Genomic DNA, 16,309 nt, shown 5'->3' on the forward strand with positions numbered 1-16,309 from the left:
GGGGTGGGGAGGGAAGGAGCATCACAGTACAAGTCCAACCCTGGCGGCAGCCTTCTCTACTCCTCCCCAGTTTTCCCATCTGTCCCTCTTCTTTTCTCACATCCCCTCCCTGCCTCAGCAGCTCATCCTCTCCCCTGCTGCTTCCCCTCCTGTTCCATGCTTCTCTGCTTCCCTGGCTACCCACAGCCCTCTCAGATGGCTGGCTTGCTCCCAAATCCCAACCACACTGCAGGGACCCGTGACCTGCCTGTCTGCCCTCCTCCCTGCTTCCCCTCCACCAGCCCCCCACCACTAACAGACCCAACTCCTAGGCCTGGAATGCCCCCACCACAAAAGAGACATCGAAGAGGCAAGCAGGGTGGGAGGTGGAAATTTCCAGGCGTCACTGAGCCTGGATGGGGCAGCGGCTGCCTTAATATTGTCACCGAAAGACTCCTAACCCTGGAGCCTGTCTCTTTCCCACAGGTTATAAGCCATTATCAGGCCCTAGGAAGCAGCAGACTGGGGAGTTATCCAACCCCTAGGGACTTCCCAGGTGGTGCTAGTGGTAAAGAATCTGCCTGCCCATGCAGGAGACTTAAGAGACATGGTTTGATCCCCGGGTCAGGAAGATCCCCTGGAGGAGGGCATGGCAACCCACTCCAGTATTCTTGGCAAAAGAAGTGTCAGGTCGCAGAGTCAGATACACCTGAAGCGACTTATGCACACACACAGAGTAGGGCCATAACCCTCCACTTCCTGCTCCCTTGGGGGTCCCAGGCCCCCAGTGCCCAGCACCAGAAGCAAAATTGTGTCTCCTCTCTTCCCTGGGCCTGTGCTAAGAGGCAAAGAAACTCCTCTGGCCTTGGGGCCTCAAGAGTGGTTCCAGCCAAGACAGAAAGGTAAACCACCCATTCCAGGACTCTTCTGCCTCAAGAAATAAAACCTTGATTTTACTCTCTGTTCTTCCTGATTTCATGAGTCTGGCACCTGCTCAGGGACAGGCATGGGCTCACATGTACTTCTGTTGACATGTATGCACATAGCCAGGCACATGCACCCATAGGCATGTACCTGTGTACACAGAAGGTCTTTATAGGTTCATGTATATAGACATAACTATTTTTATGTAGAGGTAGTACAGATCTTTACCTGCACACGTGTACTGCCTACATAGAGAACAAGCACATCCTTACCTTTGTCTCCTCCCACCCTTCAGCTGACTCCTCCTTCCCCTTGGCTCCTGCATCTCTCCTCTCTGTGCCTCCTGTCTCTTCCGTGCCCCTGGTCCTCACTGAGTTCTTCTGTAGCCTCCCCCAGCCCTACCTTCATTTCTAAGTAGTCAACATGGCAAAACCTCTAATCACTCTTCATGGGTTCTTGGGTGAAGGAAGGGAGAAGATGAGATACTTCAGCTTCTTAGTCACAGATAAAATAAACCAAGGTCCAGAGGGTGGGAGCCATATCTCAGCTCAAGGAATAGAACTCAATTAATCTAGTTTCCTCCCATTGTGTCTGCTCTGTGCTCTAGTTTCATCAAGGCAAAAGGCCTAAAACTAGGAGCAGTCACTTGCTATCTCTGTCTCCCAGACCTCTACCATGAGCCCCTACTAGTACCCAGGAATCCTGTGTCCTCTAGAGGAGGAGCAGCAGAGAGACAAGGGGAAGGGAGAAGAGGAGTTGATCTCAGGTAAGACTGGCACTGACCTCTGACTCTAATATTGTTCATCTGATTTTCCACAGGGGCACTGCCATGGCCATGGGCACCCCCCTGGCCCTGGGCACAGCCATGGAGGCGGGCACCCCCCTGGCCCTGGGCACTGCCATGGCCATGGGCACCCCCCTGGCCCTGGGCACCCCCACCCTCCATGTCCCCACCCTGGATCAGGGCACTGTCCTGGAAGGGGCCACCCACCTGGGCCCCCTGGGCACCCCCCTGGCCCACATCACTGAGGAAGCAGAAGAAACAGGACCCAAGAATGGGGAGCGTGATCTAGCATGGGGCCTGAACCAGAATCTTCTGTTCCTAATAAACAGCCTCCTAGAGGCCATATTCTACTCTTAAAAGAGCCAATCTTCCTTCACATCCAACCTGACACTCAGGGGGCCCAGTGGTTTCTGAATTTCCTAGTTATGAAAATTGGTCCCAGTCAGGCATACTCAGTAGTTTGGTTCAGTGGTATCCACAGCACACAGCTGAATAAGGTCACCCCTCCTTTGTTTGCACTTCTGCCCCATCCCCCATTAAAGGGTCTCAAGGATGGTCTCATCACCTCTACCACATCACATACACTCAGACACAGTGGGCTGTGCATGCCTCCTTCTAGAAGGATCCACAGAAGCCTTCAGTGGATCCTGAACTAACTATTCCCTGAAAATATGTAGAACTTTCCAGACTCCTTACCTTTGCACAGTTTCTCCATCACTACCACCTCCACCTCAGCCCCGGTCAGGAAAGCCTTCCTTCCAAGCCAACCAAAGCTCTACCATCAACATGAAGCCTTCCTTAAAGCCCTTTAGGATGAGTGAGGTCCTCTCTGTCTTTGCACATTGCTCCTGTCTCTGCAGCTTATATCGACCATTGCATGGGCCCAACCACACCCTACCCAGTTGGCATCAACTAATGGGACAGCTTTTATCTCTCCAACCAAATTAAGCTACTCAGGGCAGGGCCACCACTTCTACACCTCTAGACTCTCCCACCCCCATCCCCTACTGGTCTATACCTTGCATAGAGTGGCATTTGCACACAGTTTAGGGATACCCATAGTCCAGATACTACTGGGTTCTGACTCTTCCCAGCCCTATTCTTCAGCCAAGGCATCTCCCAAACATACAGACAGCCTGCTTGCTGTAAAATCCCTTCTGCTGCTGCTGCTAAGTCACTTCAGTCGTGTTCGACTCTGTGCGACCCCATAGACGGCAGCCCGCCAGGCTCCCCTGTCCCTGGGATTCTCCAGGCAAGAACAGTGGAGTGGGCTGCCATTGCCTTCTCCAATGCATGAAAGTGCAAAGTGAAAGTGAAGTCGCTTAGTCGTGTCCGACTCTTAGCAACCCCATGGACTGCAGCCTTCCAGGCTCCTCCATCCATGGGATTTTCCCGGCAAGAGTACTGGAGTGGGGTGCCATTGCCTTCTACCCATTCAAATTCCACATTTGGGGGCCTCTCCACTTCCCAACTCCCAGGCTTCTCACAGGGACCCTACCTATTCTGGTGCTACTACAGCTCTCCAACCATGCCTCTCCACTTCCCAGCACACTGCCCCTCTCTCACAGCCATTCCCTGACGGCAGAGGCAGCAAGAACTCGGAAATGAGTGGCTAATGATTACATTTCCAGGTTGAAGTGGGGTAGTTCTAAGAAAAGGAGCTGAGGATTCTCTGAGTCGCTTCTCTCTCTTCCGGGTCATACTCGCACTTGAATAACAGAATCGAGGCTCCACATTTGAGGGGCACAGACCCAGGTCCAGACCAACTTGGAGAAAGATCCAACTTGAACAGACGCCTAGCCTCACTGGGAAGGAAATGGTGGGGGTCCGCTGAGGGAAGCTCAGAGAAATATGGGAGTAAAAGTAGCCCAAATTTTCAACCCCTCAGCATTCTGAGCAGTAAAGTGCCGGCATGGAGCTGCTTGCTCTTCTGGGCTTGAAGAATCAGCGTTACAAGTTATGAGGCTCTCGACACGGAGCCTGGGGTCGCGTTTCCTTGTCCCTCACGGAAGACCGATCCACCCCAGAAACGCCGGTGTGCGAGCTACAGCCAGATGGCCAGACTCCTAACAGCAGCTGTCAGACATGCCCTGGGTAGAGGGGCCCACAACAGCAGTTCGGGGGATCGTTTAAAGACAGGGAGCCCCCAGCTCCGACAGCCCCGCGGCGGGAAGCCTCTGTCCCCGCCCCCCAGTGACGCGCCCATTGGCCAAGCTCTTCCTCGGCCCCGCCCAGTGACCGGCCTGCTTGGCGTCGACGCATGCGCAGGAACCCGCCGCCGCCGTTGCCGCCGCCGCTTCAGCACCGGCGCCCGGACAGCGGCGCCGCCCACGGGCATGGACGGTGGTGGCGGCAGCAGCAGCAGCGATCCGGTTCCCGGCCCGGGTCCGGAAGGGAAGCAGCGGCCCGAGGGGGAGCTTTTGGCCCCAGAAGGCAGCTCCCCGGACAGGTAGGGGCGGACTGTTCCGCAGACCCAGCTTCAGTCCTTCCCAGAACCCGCGCCCCAGATATTCCCAGTAGCCGCCATATGTCGCCCCATTCATTCCCCAGACCCTCCCAGAGCCCGTTCTGGCGCCGCCAGACTCCTGGCCCCCTGGCCACGCCCTCTCTCTGCCGATTTTCATTCTCCCTGATACTCCCTAATATCAGCCCCCTTCGCCCTTGCTGCCCCCGGGACCTGCCCCACCCACTGTTTCTACCTTACCTCTAAGACCCCGAGTTCCCCCCGCCCCTCCGGCCTCCAGAACCCCTCCCTCTTGGCCCTGCCCCCACGTCTTCTGTGTAAGCCCCAAGCCTGCAGCAACCTCAGTCCGGGTTCTAGCATGTCAATGTGCTCGAGGGTGCGTGTGTGTCGTAGATGGACTCGCCAAGGTGTATGTCCTAGGGAGAGGCCAGACACTCGGCTGCCAAACTAGGGTCTGTCTTTGTCCATCACCATCGGTCTCCAGTCTGCCGCCCCGCATGGCCAGCTGCGCACGTGTGGGCTGGAGTCCCCACGTGTGGCAGCCACCTGCACCCTTTGGATGTGATGGGTTGGCTGGCTCTGAGAGTCAGGTCGTGGTCAGTACCTTCCCTGAAGGAGCACCAGGCTGGCAGGACAGAAGGAACAGCTTCCTGCTGAGGGCCCAGATCTTGGTGCCTCTCCTCGCCCTTCCTCCACCATATGTGTGAGGGAACAGCCCAGCCAGGTAACAATATGGCGCAATTTCTGTGCCCTGCCTGTTCTGCCGCCCCCAGGATCCCTCACCTGACATGACGCTGCCTCTCTCTCCTGCCTGGACTGACATAGGAAGCATTCTTTGGGGGCAAAAGCAGAGGTGAACACATTATCTCCAGACTGCCCCAGTTAAATGTATATTCTGTACCTCAGAGTGAAGAGGAGACCCCATAAGCAGAGAGAAATGTTTCCTTCCCTCTACTGTCAAACCAGCCTGGATAGATTTAGCCACCTTTCAGACTGAAAGGCACAGAACTTTCTGCGATGGGATGAGAGACAGGATTAATGTGCTCCTTGGACCAGGGGACTGCCTGGCACTATGGCCCGACCAAAGAGCCAAGGATGGCCAAGGCAGAGATAGTGACAGGGCAGGGGCCAGGAGCATCCCTAGAAGGGGCTGGAGAGTCTTTTGCTGCCTCAGATATTTTGCCCAGGATCAGCCCTATCTTGGACTACTCACTTCCCATGCACATAGGGCTGATACTTGAATACAGGAACTATTTGCTGTCTTCTAATAACTCCCTGAGACCTCTGGCCCTTCTCTGCCCCTCCCCAGAGACCCTGGACAAATCAGGCAAGGGGACTCATTTCATTCCAAGAAACAGAAATCATTCCTGCTGAACTAAGCAGCACCCTGGAGAATGAATAAGACAGCACATGCACGCGCTCACGCATGCACGCACACACACACGCGCTCACGCGTGCTTGCACACACACACATACATTTACTAATGTAAAGACAACAGGGCAAATTGAAACAGTTCATTCTTTGTGTCTTTAAAATTACTTTTTATTTTCCTAGTGGCATGAACTGGAGCTCCCTCATCTGTCCTGACCATTCTGCCTGATCACATGGATGTTCATATAGCTATATGTCCGTGGGCTTGAGGCATGGTTAATACTCCTGTATATTTGCCCGTTATGGGGCTCCCAAGTGAGGGTCTGGGGCATTATTAGCCAGGCCCTAACTTCTATGGCCATGAGTCAGACCTGTGTCTTCCCTTTTCATTAACCTTCCTATCTGCCCCAGTCACTTGGCCTACAGGCCAATGTGCCCAGGCAAGCAGCCCAGGAAACTGCTCATCCCAGTCAGAGCCATGGAACTGAGGGTGAGAATGAAAGCCCCCAGGGGAAGCAAGACAGACAGCTGATCCTAGGTTCCTGGAAAGGGATAAAAGGGATTGACAGGAAGGGGCTGGGCTAGGGAGATCCCAGTAGAAGCAAACCAATGGGGGAGACTGAAATCCCCCTTGAACAGGAGCCTGCTAAGCAAGGGAGGTGCTGATGAGATTTGGTAGGCTGGTTAAGGAGGACTGAGTTCAGTTCTCAGCCACTACCCCCTGGAATGCTGGCTTCCCTCATGAAAAAGGAACTGACACTCCAAGTGGGGACTTGACTCCTAAGACAAGCCCAAAGCTCAGTGATGCTTTAAAATCACGGGCAGCTGAAATAGGCACCCTGGCTACCCCACCCTCCTGACTCTGGAAAGCAGGCCCTACTCTAAAGAGGGAGACCAAGACTAAAATGGGTCACCTTGTGCTTCCCTGGTGTCCAGTGGTTAGGATTCCACCTTTCAAGGCAGGGGGCATGGGTTCAATCCCTGATCTGAGAACTAAGGTTCCACACCCCACAGGGTGCAACCAAAAATGTATACAAAATAAAATGGGTCACCTTCATGCCTTCAGGGTCCAACCCAGACCAAGCACAGTGCCCAGCATGTGGCAAGTGCTCAGAAAAGACCTGCAGAATAAAAATCTTAAAGAAATAGATATCCCCACTTATACATATGAAACCCAGGTCATTTTTCCAGCTTCCCTTTGGCCCATGGGGATGGATGTACAAGGGATTTATCTGCCAGGACACTGGTTGCTATATCATTAACTTTATGGGGTCATCTGAGGTCTTGCTTGAAAACAACTTCAGTCAAATTCCTATTTTTCTAAATGTAGAGTTAGTAAAAAAAAAAAAAAAAAGAAGAAGAAGAAGAAGAAGAAGAAGAAATAGTGGTTTAAACCATGAGATACTGTGGTGGATTCATGTCAATGTATGGCAAAACCAATACAGTATTGTAAAGTAAAATAAAGTAAAAATAAAAATTAAAAAATAAATAAACCATGAGATAAATTCTAATGCAGCTTTTGATAACAAAAAGAAAAGTACTGGGACTTCCCTGGTGGTCCAGTGACTAAGGCTCCATGCCCCTGATGCAGGGGGACTGGATTCTGGATCCTGGTCAGGGAACTAGATCCCACATGCTGCAGGTAAGACCCAGCACAACCAAAAACAAATAAATATTTTAAAAAGAAAAGTAATTATAATTATATATGTAGAGAGATTCTTAAGGTGTGAGAAGTTTTCAAATGGAGACATATTATCTGAAGTGCCTAAAGAGTTCAAATTGTAAATATAAATATACTTCTTAATCTACACACTTCCTGCAGCACTGAGTGTGAAGAGGCAGGAAAGCAAATCTCTTCCACATGCCAGGCTCCATGCCAGGCACCTCACAGATCTTACCTCAGTTAATTCCCATACTAACTTGAGCTGCTGCTAAGCTGCTAAGTCGCTTTAGTTGTGTCCAACTCTGTGCGACCTCATAGACAACAGCCCACCAGGCTCCCCCGTCCCTGGGATTCAAGAATACTGGAGTGGGTTGCCATTTCCTTCTCCAATGCATGAAAGTGAAAAGTGAAAGTGAAGTCACTCAGTTGTATCTGATTCTTAGCGACCCCATGGACTGTAGCTTACCAGGCTCCTCCATACATGGGATTTTCCAGGCAAGAGTACTGGAGTGGGGTGCCATTGCCTTCTCCAACTAACTTGAGAGGGAGACCTTATTCTCATACTCTCACTCAACAGACAAGGATGTCCATGTTCCAAGAACTGTGTATCTTTCCCAAGACCCCAGAGCTAAAGGATGATGGGGCCAGGATCCCACCTCCACTGCTCCCTCATTTTAGTTTCAGCATGAGGGTTATCCCCTGCCCCACGACTGCCTGCCACCCAGCTTTCTGGCAGAAAGAGAAGGAGCTTACTTTTTTTCAGTTCCTCTACTTGATTTCTGGGCAGAACCCAGCCTCTGTGGGCAATGTCCACTTGCCATCACAGCCAGGGCCCTGGCCCATGGCCCCTTCAGCAGTGCAGCAGGCAAGACTGGAAGCCAGGGTTGGATCAGCAGACACCTGGCTGTTCCATGGGAGCTATGCAAATTCTAGCAGGCCAGGTGAGCCAGGAGGATGGAAGGAAGGAGACTCACTGTTGGGCCCAGAACCCTCTGGGAATCACCCATGGCCCTCAGGCACTTGGTTCTGTGACCATCTTCTGTCCTAGGTCTAGCAATCCTGCCACTGGGGTAGGACAACTCCCCCTGCACCCAAGGAGTGGGGCTGGGTCCATGCACAGAATACTGCCCCCATGAGTAATTTGGAAAGACAAATCTATTGCTGACTCCTTCCTGGCAAGTCTCTTGGGGGTCCTAACTCCCTCTCCCAGCTGTGCACACCCTTGCAGAGCAAACCTCTTCCTGAAGTCCTAGGGTTGGTGAAAAAGACAATAATTGCTTATGCCAAACTTTTCCTGACTTTCCTTGGCTTTTAAGGTGGGAACAAAAGTGCAGCAGGTGCTTAATTAGTGTCTGACAAGAGAATGAAGAGACGATTGCAGCAGACAGAGCTGGGCTCAAGGCCTGGCTCTTCAGGGCTCACTGAACCTCAGTTCTCAACTCTATAAAAGGAAAGTACTTCCCCTGTATGGTTTTTAAAGGTGCAAATTAATCATATGTGTTTAGGGGTGCAGAGACTGATGAGGGAATGAGACAAGAAACCCCAAGAAGTAGGCTGGAGGTGTAGACCCAGAGGCCCTATCCTCGTCGCCTCCTGCCAGAACCAGTAACAGTAAAACCCAAGCCCCACCCGTCTCAGCTCACTGAACACTGCAGGGGCATGGTATGGACCACCACTGTCTCACCCCCATTTTCCCTGCCTCCTCCTCCCCCAGGTCCCAGAGCAAGGCTGTGGCCCCAGAGGCCAGCCCAGAGAGGAGCTGCTCCCTCCACAGCTGCCCCCTTGAGGACCCTTCCAGTTCTTCTGGACCACCACCAGCAACTTCCACCCTCCAGCCTGTGGGCCCGTCCAGCCCCTTGGCCCCTGCTCACTTTACCTATCCCCGAGCACCACAGGAGCACCGGGGGGCAAGCTCCCTGCCAGGGCTTGGGGACCGGGCAGGACTGTGCTCCCATGGCTCTAGCCTCAGCCCTTCCCCAGCCCCCTCACAGCGTGATGGGACCTGGAAGCCAGCATCTGTGCAGCACCACGTGGTCAGCGTCAGGTAAGGAGGGGTCCAGCAGCTGGCCAGCTGCCCTGGAAGGTAGGGCAGGGCTGCAAAGTGGGGCCAACTCCCGGAGGTCTAGATTCCTTCACTAGGAGGCAGCCCAAGTGTCTCCTGTCTCTGATGGAGGAGGCAGCCTGGAGGGAAGAGGAAGGAAGGGTTGGAACTCGGGAGTGGGGAGGCTTGCAAGGGTCGATGCCAACTTCCTCTACCCTCTACCCCTACTCCAACCTCCCACCTTACAAGAGGACTACAGCAAGCAAGCGTCTTTTCTTCTCTCCCATAGGCAGGAACGGGCCTTCCGGATGCCAAAGAGGTAGGCCTGGGCCTTCTCTGGACCCATGGGGTGACCAGGCCCAGTTTAGCTCCACCATCCCTCCTTGGTGGCTTCTAAGCTCATCTATTCCCTGCTACCATGCCCAACGCCAACTCATGTGTGATCTCTTCCTCTTTCCCAGCTATTCCCAGCTGATTGCGGAGTGCCCAGTGGCCGTGCTGCTGCTGTGTCTGGCTTTCATCCTCCTCTGCACCCTGGCTGGACTGCTGGGGGGCCAGCTACCTGACTTCTCCAAGCCTTTACTGGTGAGGGGCCATGGAGGGATGGGGCCCCCATGCCTGACCACCTTGGCTCGGTCTGGGGCAGAACTTTGGAGTGGCCCTGCTGGGAGTGGACTCTCCAGTGAGAGCTCAGAAAGGGTACAGAGGTGATCCTTGGGTCCAACCATCCAGGCATCCAGGCAGGCAGGCTCAGGTCCCCTGCTCAGGGACCCAAAGAAGCAGAACTGAGAAGGAAGAAGAACTCCCCCTCTTTGTGGTCTGATCTTCTCTGCCCTCCTCCCTGCAGGGCTTTGAGCCTCGGGACACGGACCTTGGGCGCAAGCTAGTTGTCTGGAGAGCACTGCAGGCCCTCACAGGCCCCAAGAAGCTGCTTTCCCTTTCCCCAGACCTTGAGCTGAACAGGTAATGGCTTCCCATCTTTCCACTTTTGGGGGCAACCAGAGATAGAACGAGGTCTCCAGAGAGGAGCCAAAGACATGTCAGGGGACTTCCCTGGCTATCCAGCAGTCGGGACTCTGCACTTCCACTGCAGGGGACACAGGTTTGATCCCTGGTCAGGGAACTAAGATTCCACATGCCATGTAGTGCCGTCAAAACAAAGTTTAAAAAAAAAATCAGGTCAGAGGGCCTTGCTGGAACCCCCTGGGCAATGGTATCTGGCCTTTTCTGAGCCCCTCACCTTCTGGACAGTGCCTGGTATAGATTTTTTCTCTACCTTAGCTCAAACCCCCACACCACTCTGAGCCCCGCCACACCCTGGAGCAGTGCCCAAGAGGGGATGGTCCGGCCTCGGAGGATGGTGGAGTCCTTGGAGGACAGAGGGCAGGAGAGCTTCTTCTGTGGCCCCCCTGGTAAGCTGCAGCCTGGCCAGTTCCTAGCTTTAATGGTGGTTCTCCCTCTCCCCACCTACTAGAACTGGAGGGCCCAGGAGAACAAATCTGGGCAGACAGAAGCGGAAGGAGACTGGCCAGTCACATTCAAACCAAGGAAGTAAGGGTTATAGCTGGGAGGATGAGGCAGGTCTCAGTTGCTCCAGCCAGGAAGGGTCAAGCTGGACGGGGGTGTGGCACAGGGGAGGGATGCAGGCCCAGCATCAGGCAGCCAGGCACAGGTTTGAGGCTCCTGAGAATCTGAGCCTCTTATGGCCCAGAGTAAGCATCTTCCCTTTGGTGGGCCCAGGATCTGGGGCCAAAGCACTGAGCTCTGGGCCGTGTGTTGCAGAGAAGAGCTATGCCCAGCTGGTGTTCATGTCCACCTCAGCGGGCAGCCTGTGGAACCTGCACGCCATTCATTCTATGTGTCGCATGGAACATGACCAGGTGAGCTGGCTGAGGATGTGCTGGGGCTTGGTGGGGGTGGGGAGAGCTAGGGACACCAGGGACCTGATCATAAGGAAATAGAGTTGAACCAAGGTTGCCAGGCTGGGCTAGGAAAGAGCATTCCCTGCTTAGAAAATTATTGCAACCCTGCTAAGAGGCTCTAGGTTGTGGGGGAGAGGAAAGCGAAGGGTCAGCTGCTTCCAGAAGTGCCAAGACATAGCTGCTGGGAGACAGACCCTCAGAGCCCGGGGATTTTCAAAAGGTCCTGAGGCTCCTCCTTGAAGGAGTCAAGATGTAGCTGCTAGAACAGGGGCCTGACCAGTCAGGTCAAGATACCCCTCTGCCTCTGCCCTGCTGCCTCAAAGGAGGTGAGAGAGCCTGGGACAGTGCTTAGAAACCTGGACCCCAGCAGTTCCCCTGAGCTCTCTCCTGCTGTGTGTGCCCTGCAGATCCGCTCCCATCCCAGCTTTGGGGCTCTGTGCCAGCGTACAGCAGCCAACGAGTGCTGCCCAAGTTGGTCCCTGGGCAACTATGTGGCTGTGCTCTCCAATCGCTCCTCCTGCCTAGACATTACTCAAGCCGATACAACCCGCACGCTGGCCCTGCTGCGGGCCTGTGCCCTCTACTATCACCGTGGTGCCCTGGTGCCCTCCTGTCTGGGACCCGGAAAGGACAAACCCCCACGCTGTACCCAGGTTCCCACCAAGTGCTCCCGGAGCAGTGCTGTCTACCAACTCCTGCACTTCCTGCTGGACAGGGACTTTCTGAGTCCCCAGACTGCAGACTACCAGGTGCCCTCCCTCAAGTACAGCCTGCTCTTCCTGCCCACCCTCAAGGGTGCCTCCATGATGGGCATCTACCTGGACCGCCTCGCTATGCCCTGGGGGCTCTCCGACAACTACACGTCAGTCACCGGCATGGACCTGGGCCTCAAGCAGGAACTGCTGAGGCACTACCTGGCCCAGGACACGGTGTACCCCTTGCTGGCCCTGGCCGCCATTTTCCTCAGCATCGCCCTCTACCTGCGCTCGCTCTTCCTCACGCTCATGGTGCTGCTGGGGGTGCTGGGCTCTCTGCTGGTTGCCTATTTTCTCTACCGAGTGGCCTTCCGGATGGCCTACTTCCCCTTCGTCAATCTGGCAGCCCTCGTCCTGCTGAGCAGCGTCTGCGCTAACCACACCCTCATCTTCTTCGACCTCTGGCGCCTCAGCAAGAGCCAGCTGCCCTCCGGGGGGCTGGCGCAGCGCGTGGGCCGCACCATGCACCACTTCGGCTACCTGCTGCTGGTCTCGGGCCTCACCACGGGCGCGGCCTTCTACGCCAGCTACCTGAGCCGCCTCCCGGCCGTGCGCTGCTTCGCGCTCTACATGGGCACGGCTGTGCTGGCGCACCTGGCGCTCACGCTGGCCTGGCTGCCCTCCTCCGCGGTGCTGCACGAGCGCTACCTGGCGCGCGGCTGTGCGTCCCAGGCGCGTGGTCCGTGGGCCGGCAGCGCGCCCCGGCGACTGGCACTGGCACTCCACCGACGGCTCCGCGGCCTCCGGAGGGCGGCCGCCAGCACCTCGCGCCTGCTCTTCCAGCGCCTCCTGCCCTGCGGTGTCATCAAGTTCCGCTACATTTGGATCTGCTGGTTCGCCGCGCTGGCGGCTGGGGGCGCCTACATCGCCGGCGTCAGCCCCCGCCTGCGGCTGCCCACGCTACCGCCGCCCCGCGGCCAGGTCTTCCGGCCCAGCCACCCCTTCGAGCGCTTCGACGCCGAGTACCGTCAGCAGTTTCTGTTTGAGCGGCTGCCTCAGGGCGAAGGCGGCCACATGCCTGTGGTCTTGGTGTGGGGCATCCTGCCCGTGGACACGGGAGACCCTCTGGACCCTCGCAGCAACAGCTCACTGGTGAGCGACCCTGCCTTCTCAGCCAGCGGTCCTGAGGCCCAGCGCTGGCTGCTGGCCCTCTGCCGCGGAGCTCGGAATCAAAGCTTCTTCGGGGCCCAGCCGGAGGGCTGGCCCACATTGTGCTTCGTGGAGGCCCTCCAGCGCTGGATGGAGAGCCCCGGCTGTGCCCGCCTGGGGCCGGGCCTCTGCTGTGGCCACCTGGGCTTTCCCTGGGCCCCGCAGCTTTTCCTACACTGCCTCAAGATGATGGCTCTGGAGCAAGGCCCGGAGAGCCCCCGGGACCTGGGACCCCGCTTCAATACCCAGGGCGGCTTGGCTGCCCTGGTCCTGCAGTTCCAGACCAACTGCCCCTACAGTCCAGACTACAGCCAGGCTCACCACTTCTACACTGAGGTCAACCACTGGCTGGCAGCAGAGTTGGGCAGGGCACCCCCTGGCCTGCGCCGGGGTTGGTTCACCAGCCATCTGGAGTTGTACAGCCTGCAGCACAGCCTGAGCACCGAGCCTGCAGTGGTGCTGGGCCTGGCGCTGGCGCTGGCCTTTGCCACACTGCTGCTGGGCACCTGGAATGTTCCACTTAGCCTGTTCTCAGTGGCAGCTGTGGCAGGCACTGTGCTGCTCACCGTGGGGCTCCTGGTTCTGCTCGAGTGGCAGCTCAACACTGCCGAGGCCCTCTTTCTCTCTGCCTCGGTGGGCCTCTCTGTGGACTTCACTGTCAACTACTGCATCTCCTACCACCTATGCCCACACCCTGACCGCCTGAGTCGAGTGGCCTTCTCACTGCGCCAGACCAGCTGCGCCACAGCAGTGGGGGCTGCAGCCCTGTTTGCAGCCGGTGTGCTCATGCTGCCTGCCACGGTGCTGCTCTATCGCAAGCTGGGCATCATCCTCATGATGGTGAAGTGCGTCAGCTGCGGCTTCGCCAGCTTCTTCTTCCAATCTCTCTGCTGTTTCTTTGGACCAGAGAAGAACTGTGGGCAGATCCTCTGGCCTTGTGCACACCTGCCGTGGGATGCTGGAACTGGGGAGCCTGGTGGGGAGAAGGCAGGTCGCCCACGACCAGGGCCGGTGGGAGGGGTGCCCGGGTCCTGCTCAGAGCAGTACGAGCTACAGCCGCTGGCACGACGCCGGAGTCCCAGCTTTGACACCAGTACAGCCACCAGCAAGCTGTCTCACCGGCCCTCAGTGCTCTCTGAAGATCTACAGCTGCATGATGGCCCCTACTGCTCCCGGCCCCCGCCAGGCCCTGCATCCCCAAGGGAGCTGTTCCTGGACCACCAGGCAGTTTTCAGCCAGTGCCCAGCCTTGCAGACTTCCTCTCCCTACAAGCAAGCCGGACCCAGCCCCAAAACCCGGGCCATGCAGGGCTCCCCAGGGAAGAAGGCTGAGCTGGTGCAGGCCTCACTAGAAGCCCCAGCCCACCCTCCCAGGCCCAAGCCCCAGGTCGTGGAGCCCCCTGATTGCCTCTGCTCCTCAGCCAGCACCCTGGAGGGGCTCAGCGTCTCTGATGAGACCTGCTTAAGCACCTCCGAGCCCAGTGCCCGTGTGCCAGATTCCGTGGGTGCCTCCCCAGAGGATCTGGATGAAGCCGAGCAGACAGTACCTGAACGGGGCCAGCTCAATGAGAAGCGGGACACACTGTGGCTGGCGCTCAAAGAGACTGTTTACGACCCATCTCTGCCCCCCTCACACCAGAGCAGCTTGTCCTGGAAGGGCCGTGGTGGGCCGGGGGATGGCAGTCCTGTGGTGCTGCCCAACAGCCAGCCAGATCTGCCAGATGTTTGGGTCCGCAGGCCCAGCACCCACACTTCAGGCTACAGTAGCTGAGGGAGGCCCAGGGAGGCCCGACTGGGGCACAGAGCCTGTGGGGATGACAAGCCCAGAGCAGCACCAGGCTAGAGCCTGATAGTGTTTCCCACATCAGCGTGGGGAGGTCTCACTCTCCAGCTGTGGATTTTAAACCCTGCCAGATGTTCTGGCCCTGGTCTGGGCTGCTGCTTACTCCCCACACCTGGAGGATTCGGTTTGGGGGTGGTCTTTGGAGTGAAATGCCAAGCTCTCCTTGTGACCTGCGAAGGGCTCATCTGTTCCCACAGTGCCAACCAGGACCCACCCTCTGGAAGGGCGAAGGTCATGTGTGCAGCTCCATGTATTGGGGGAGGCTGACTTGGCCCCCATGACAAGGGGCATGAAATTCAGTGGGACTAAGGGACCCAGTCCTTGGGATCCTGTGGGCCCCTTCATCAACCAAGAGCCCTGGGAAACTTCAGCAGCCTCCTGGGCCTCTCACCTTTCAGAGGCTTTTTTATCAGGACACTTCCTTTTCTTTGGGGGAGGCTCTTGGAGTCATAATTGGGCTGGGGTCTCTGTCCTGAATGGTCTACTCCCCTCACATTACCCAGTCTGTCAAGAAATTTGTCCCAGCCAAGCAAAGATGGCTTCTGGGAGTAAAGTAGGTGGTGGAGAGATGGTGAGTCCCAGAGCATCCCTGAATTGCTAACAGTCCCTCATGGAAAGCTGCTCTGGCATGGAAGTGTCCTCTCCCCTGTTAACACCAGTAAGAATTCTTTACATCCCGCCTATTTTGGTTTGCAGAACACTTCCATGCCCATTGTGTCCTGGGAATCTCATCACTTCTGTGTGAGGTAGCCTGTAGTTGGTTGGGTCCCAGGTTACAGGTAAAGACAATGCAACTAAGGTTACCTGTTTTCACAAAGTCCCATAGTGAGCGGGTGGCAGAGCAGGTTTCCTGACTGACTCCACTGCTGCTCCCACTCTCCTCCTGTTTACCTGCCCCAGGGACATTGACCTACGGCTGTCTTGATCTTTGCTCTGGCACCTTTTAACAACCTGTCTTCACAGGTGCCTCTGGGTACCACTTTAGGCCTCCGTCTCCAGAAGAAGCTGCACTCTGAGCAAGCCTGGAGTTCCTCCCCATAGCCCCTGGACTTCCTTCCAGCTCCAGCTGAGATGTCTTCATCCATGAGGCACCTAAGCTGATCTGATTCCCAAGTTCAGGGTCAGGGGAAGGCCTTGTCCATGGCTTCGGTGTGCAGAGAGCCCCTGCCAGGAGAGGCACTGAGGGCAGTCGAGGCTGGGCAGAATCCAGTTAAGGCAGGAACTCAGGCCTGCCCTCTTTGGAGGTATGGCAGTCTGATGCTGTTTCGCAGGTCAGGGTTCTGGTTCCCAAAGGACAGGTCTCTCTAGGGGCACTCAGCAGACAAAAGTCTGACACTCCTTCCCCAAAGCAAAGGGTCTCTCTGGAAGGTTTTATCTCACATGAGAGCTCATGACACCTGGAGCATCAACAAAT

The 16,309-nt window shown here is 56.2% G+C and overlaps 1 protein-coding gene across 1 annotated transcript; it reads left to right on the top strand.

Annotated features, from left to right (window-relative positions):
* The first annotated feature begins 4,023 nt into the window (after window positions 1–4,023).
* On the top strand, window positions 4,024–14,823 carry DISP2 (dispatched RND transporter family member 2). The gene is made up of 8 exons (XM_069597483.1): window positions 4,024–4,136; window positions 8,901–9,230; window positions 9,517–9,546; window positions 9,689–9,812; window positions 10,075–10,190; window positions 10,509–10,639; window positions 11,010–11,107; window positions 11,557–14,823. The coding sequence occupies exons 1-8, from the start codon at window positions 4,024–4,026 to the stop codon at window positions 14,821–14,823; spliced, it is 4,209 nt and encodes a 1,402-aa protein (XP_069453584.1).
* The last annotated feature ends 1,486 nt before the right edge of the window (window positions 14,824–16,309 follow it).

The sequence above is a fragment of the Ovis canadensis genome, chromosome 7, assembly GCF_042477335.2.
Source record: "Ovis canadensis isolate MfBH-ARS-UI-01 breed Bighorn chromosome 7, ARS-UI_OviCan_v2, whole genome shotgun sequence".
NCBI lineage: Eukaryota > Metazoa > Chordata > Mammalia > Artiodactyla > Bovidae > Ovis > Ovis canadensis.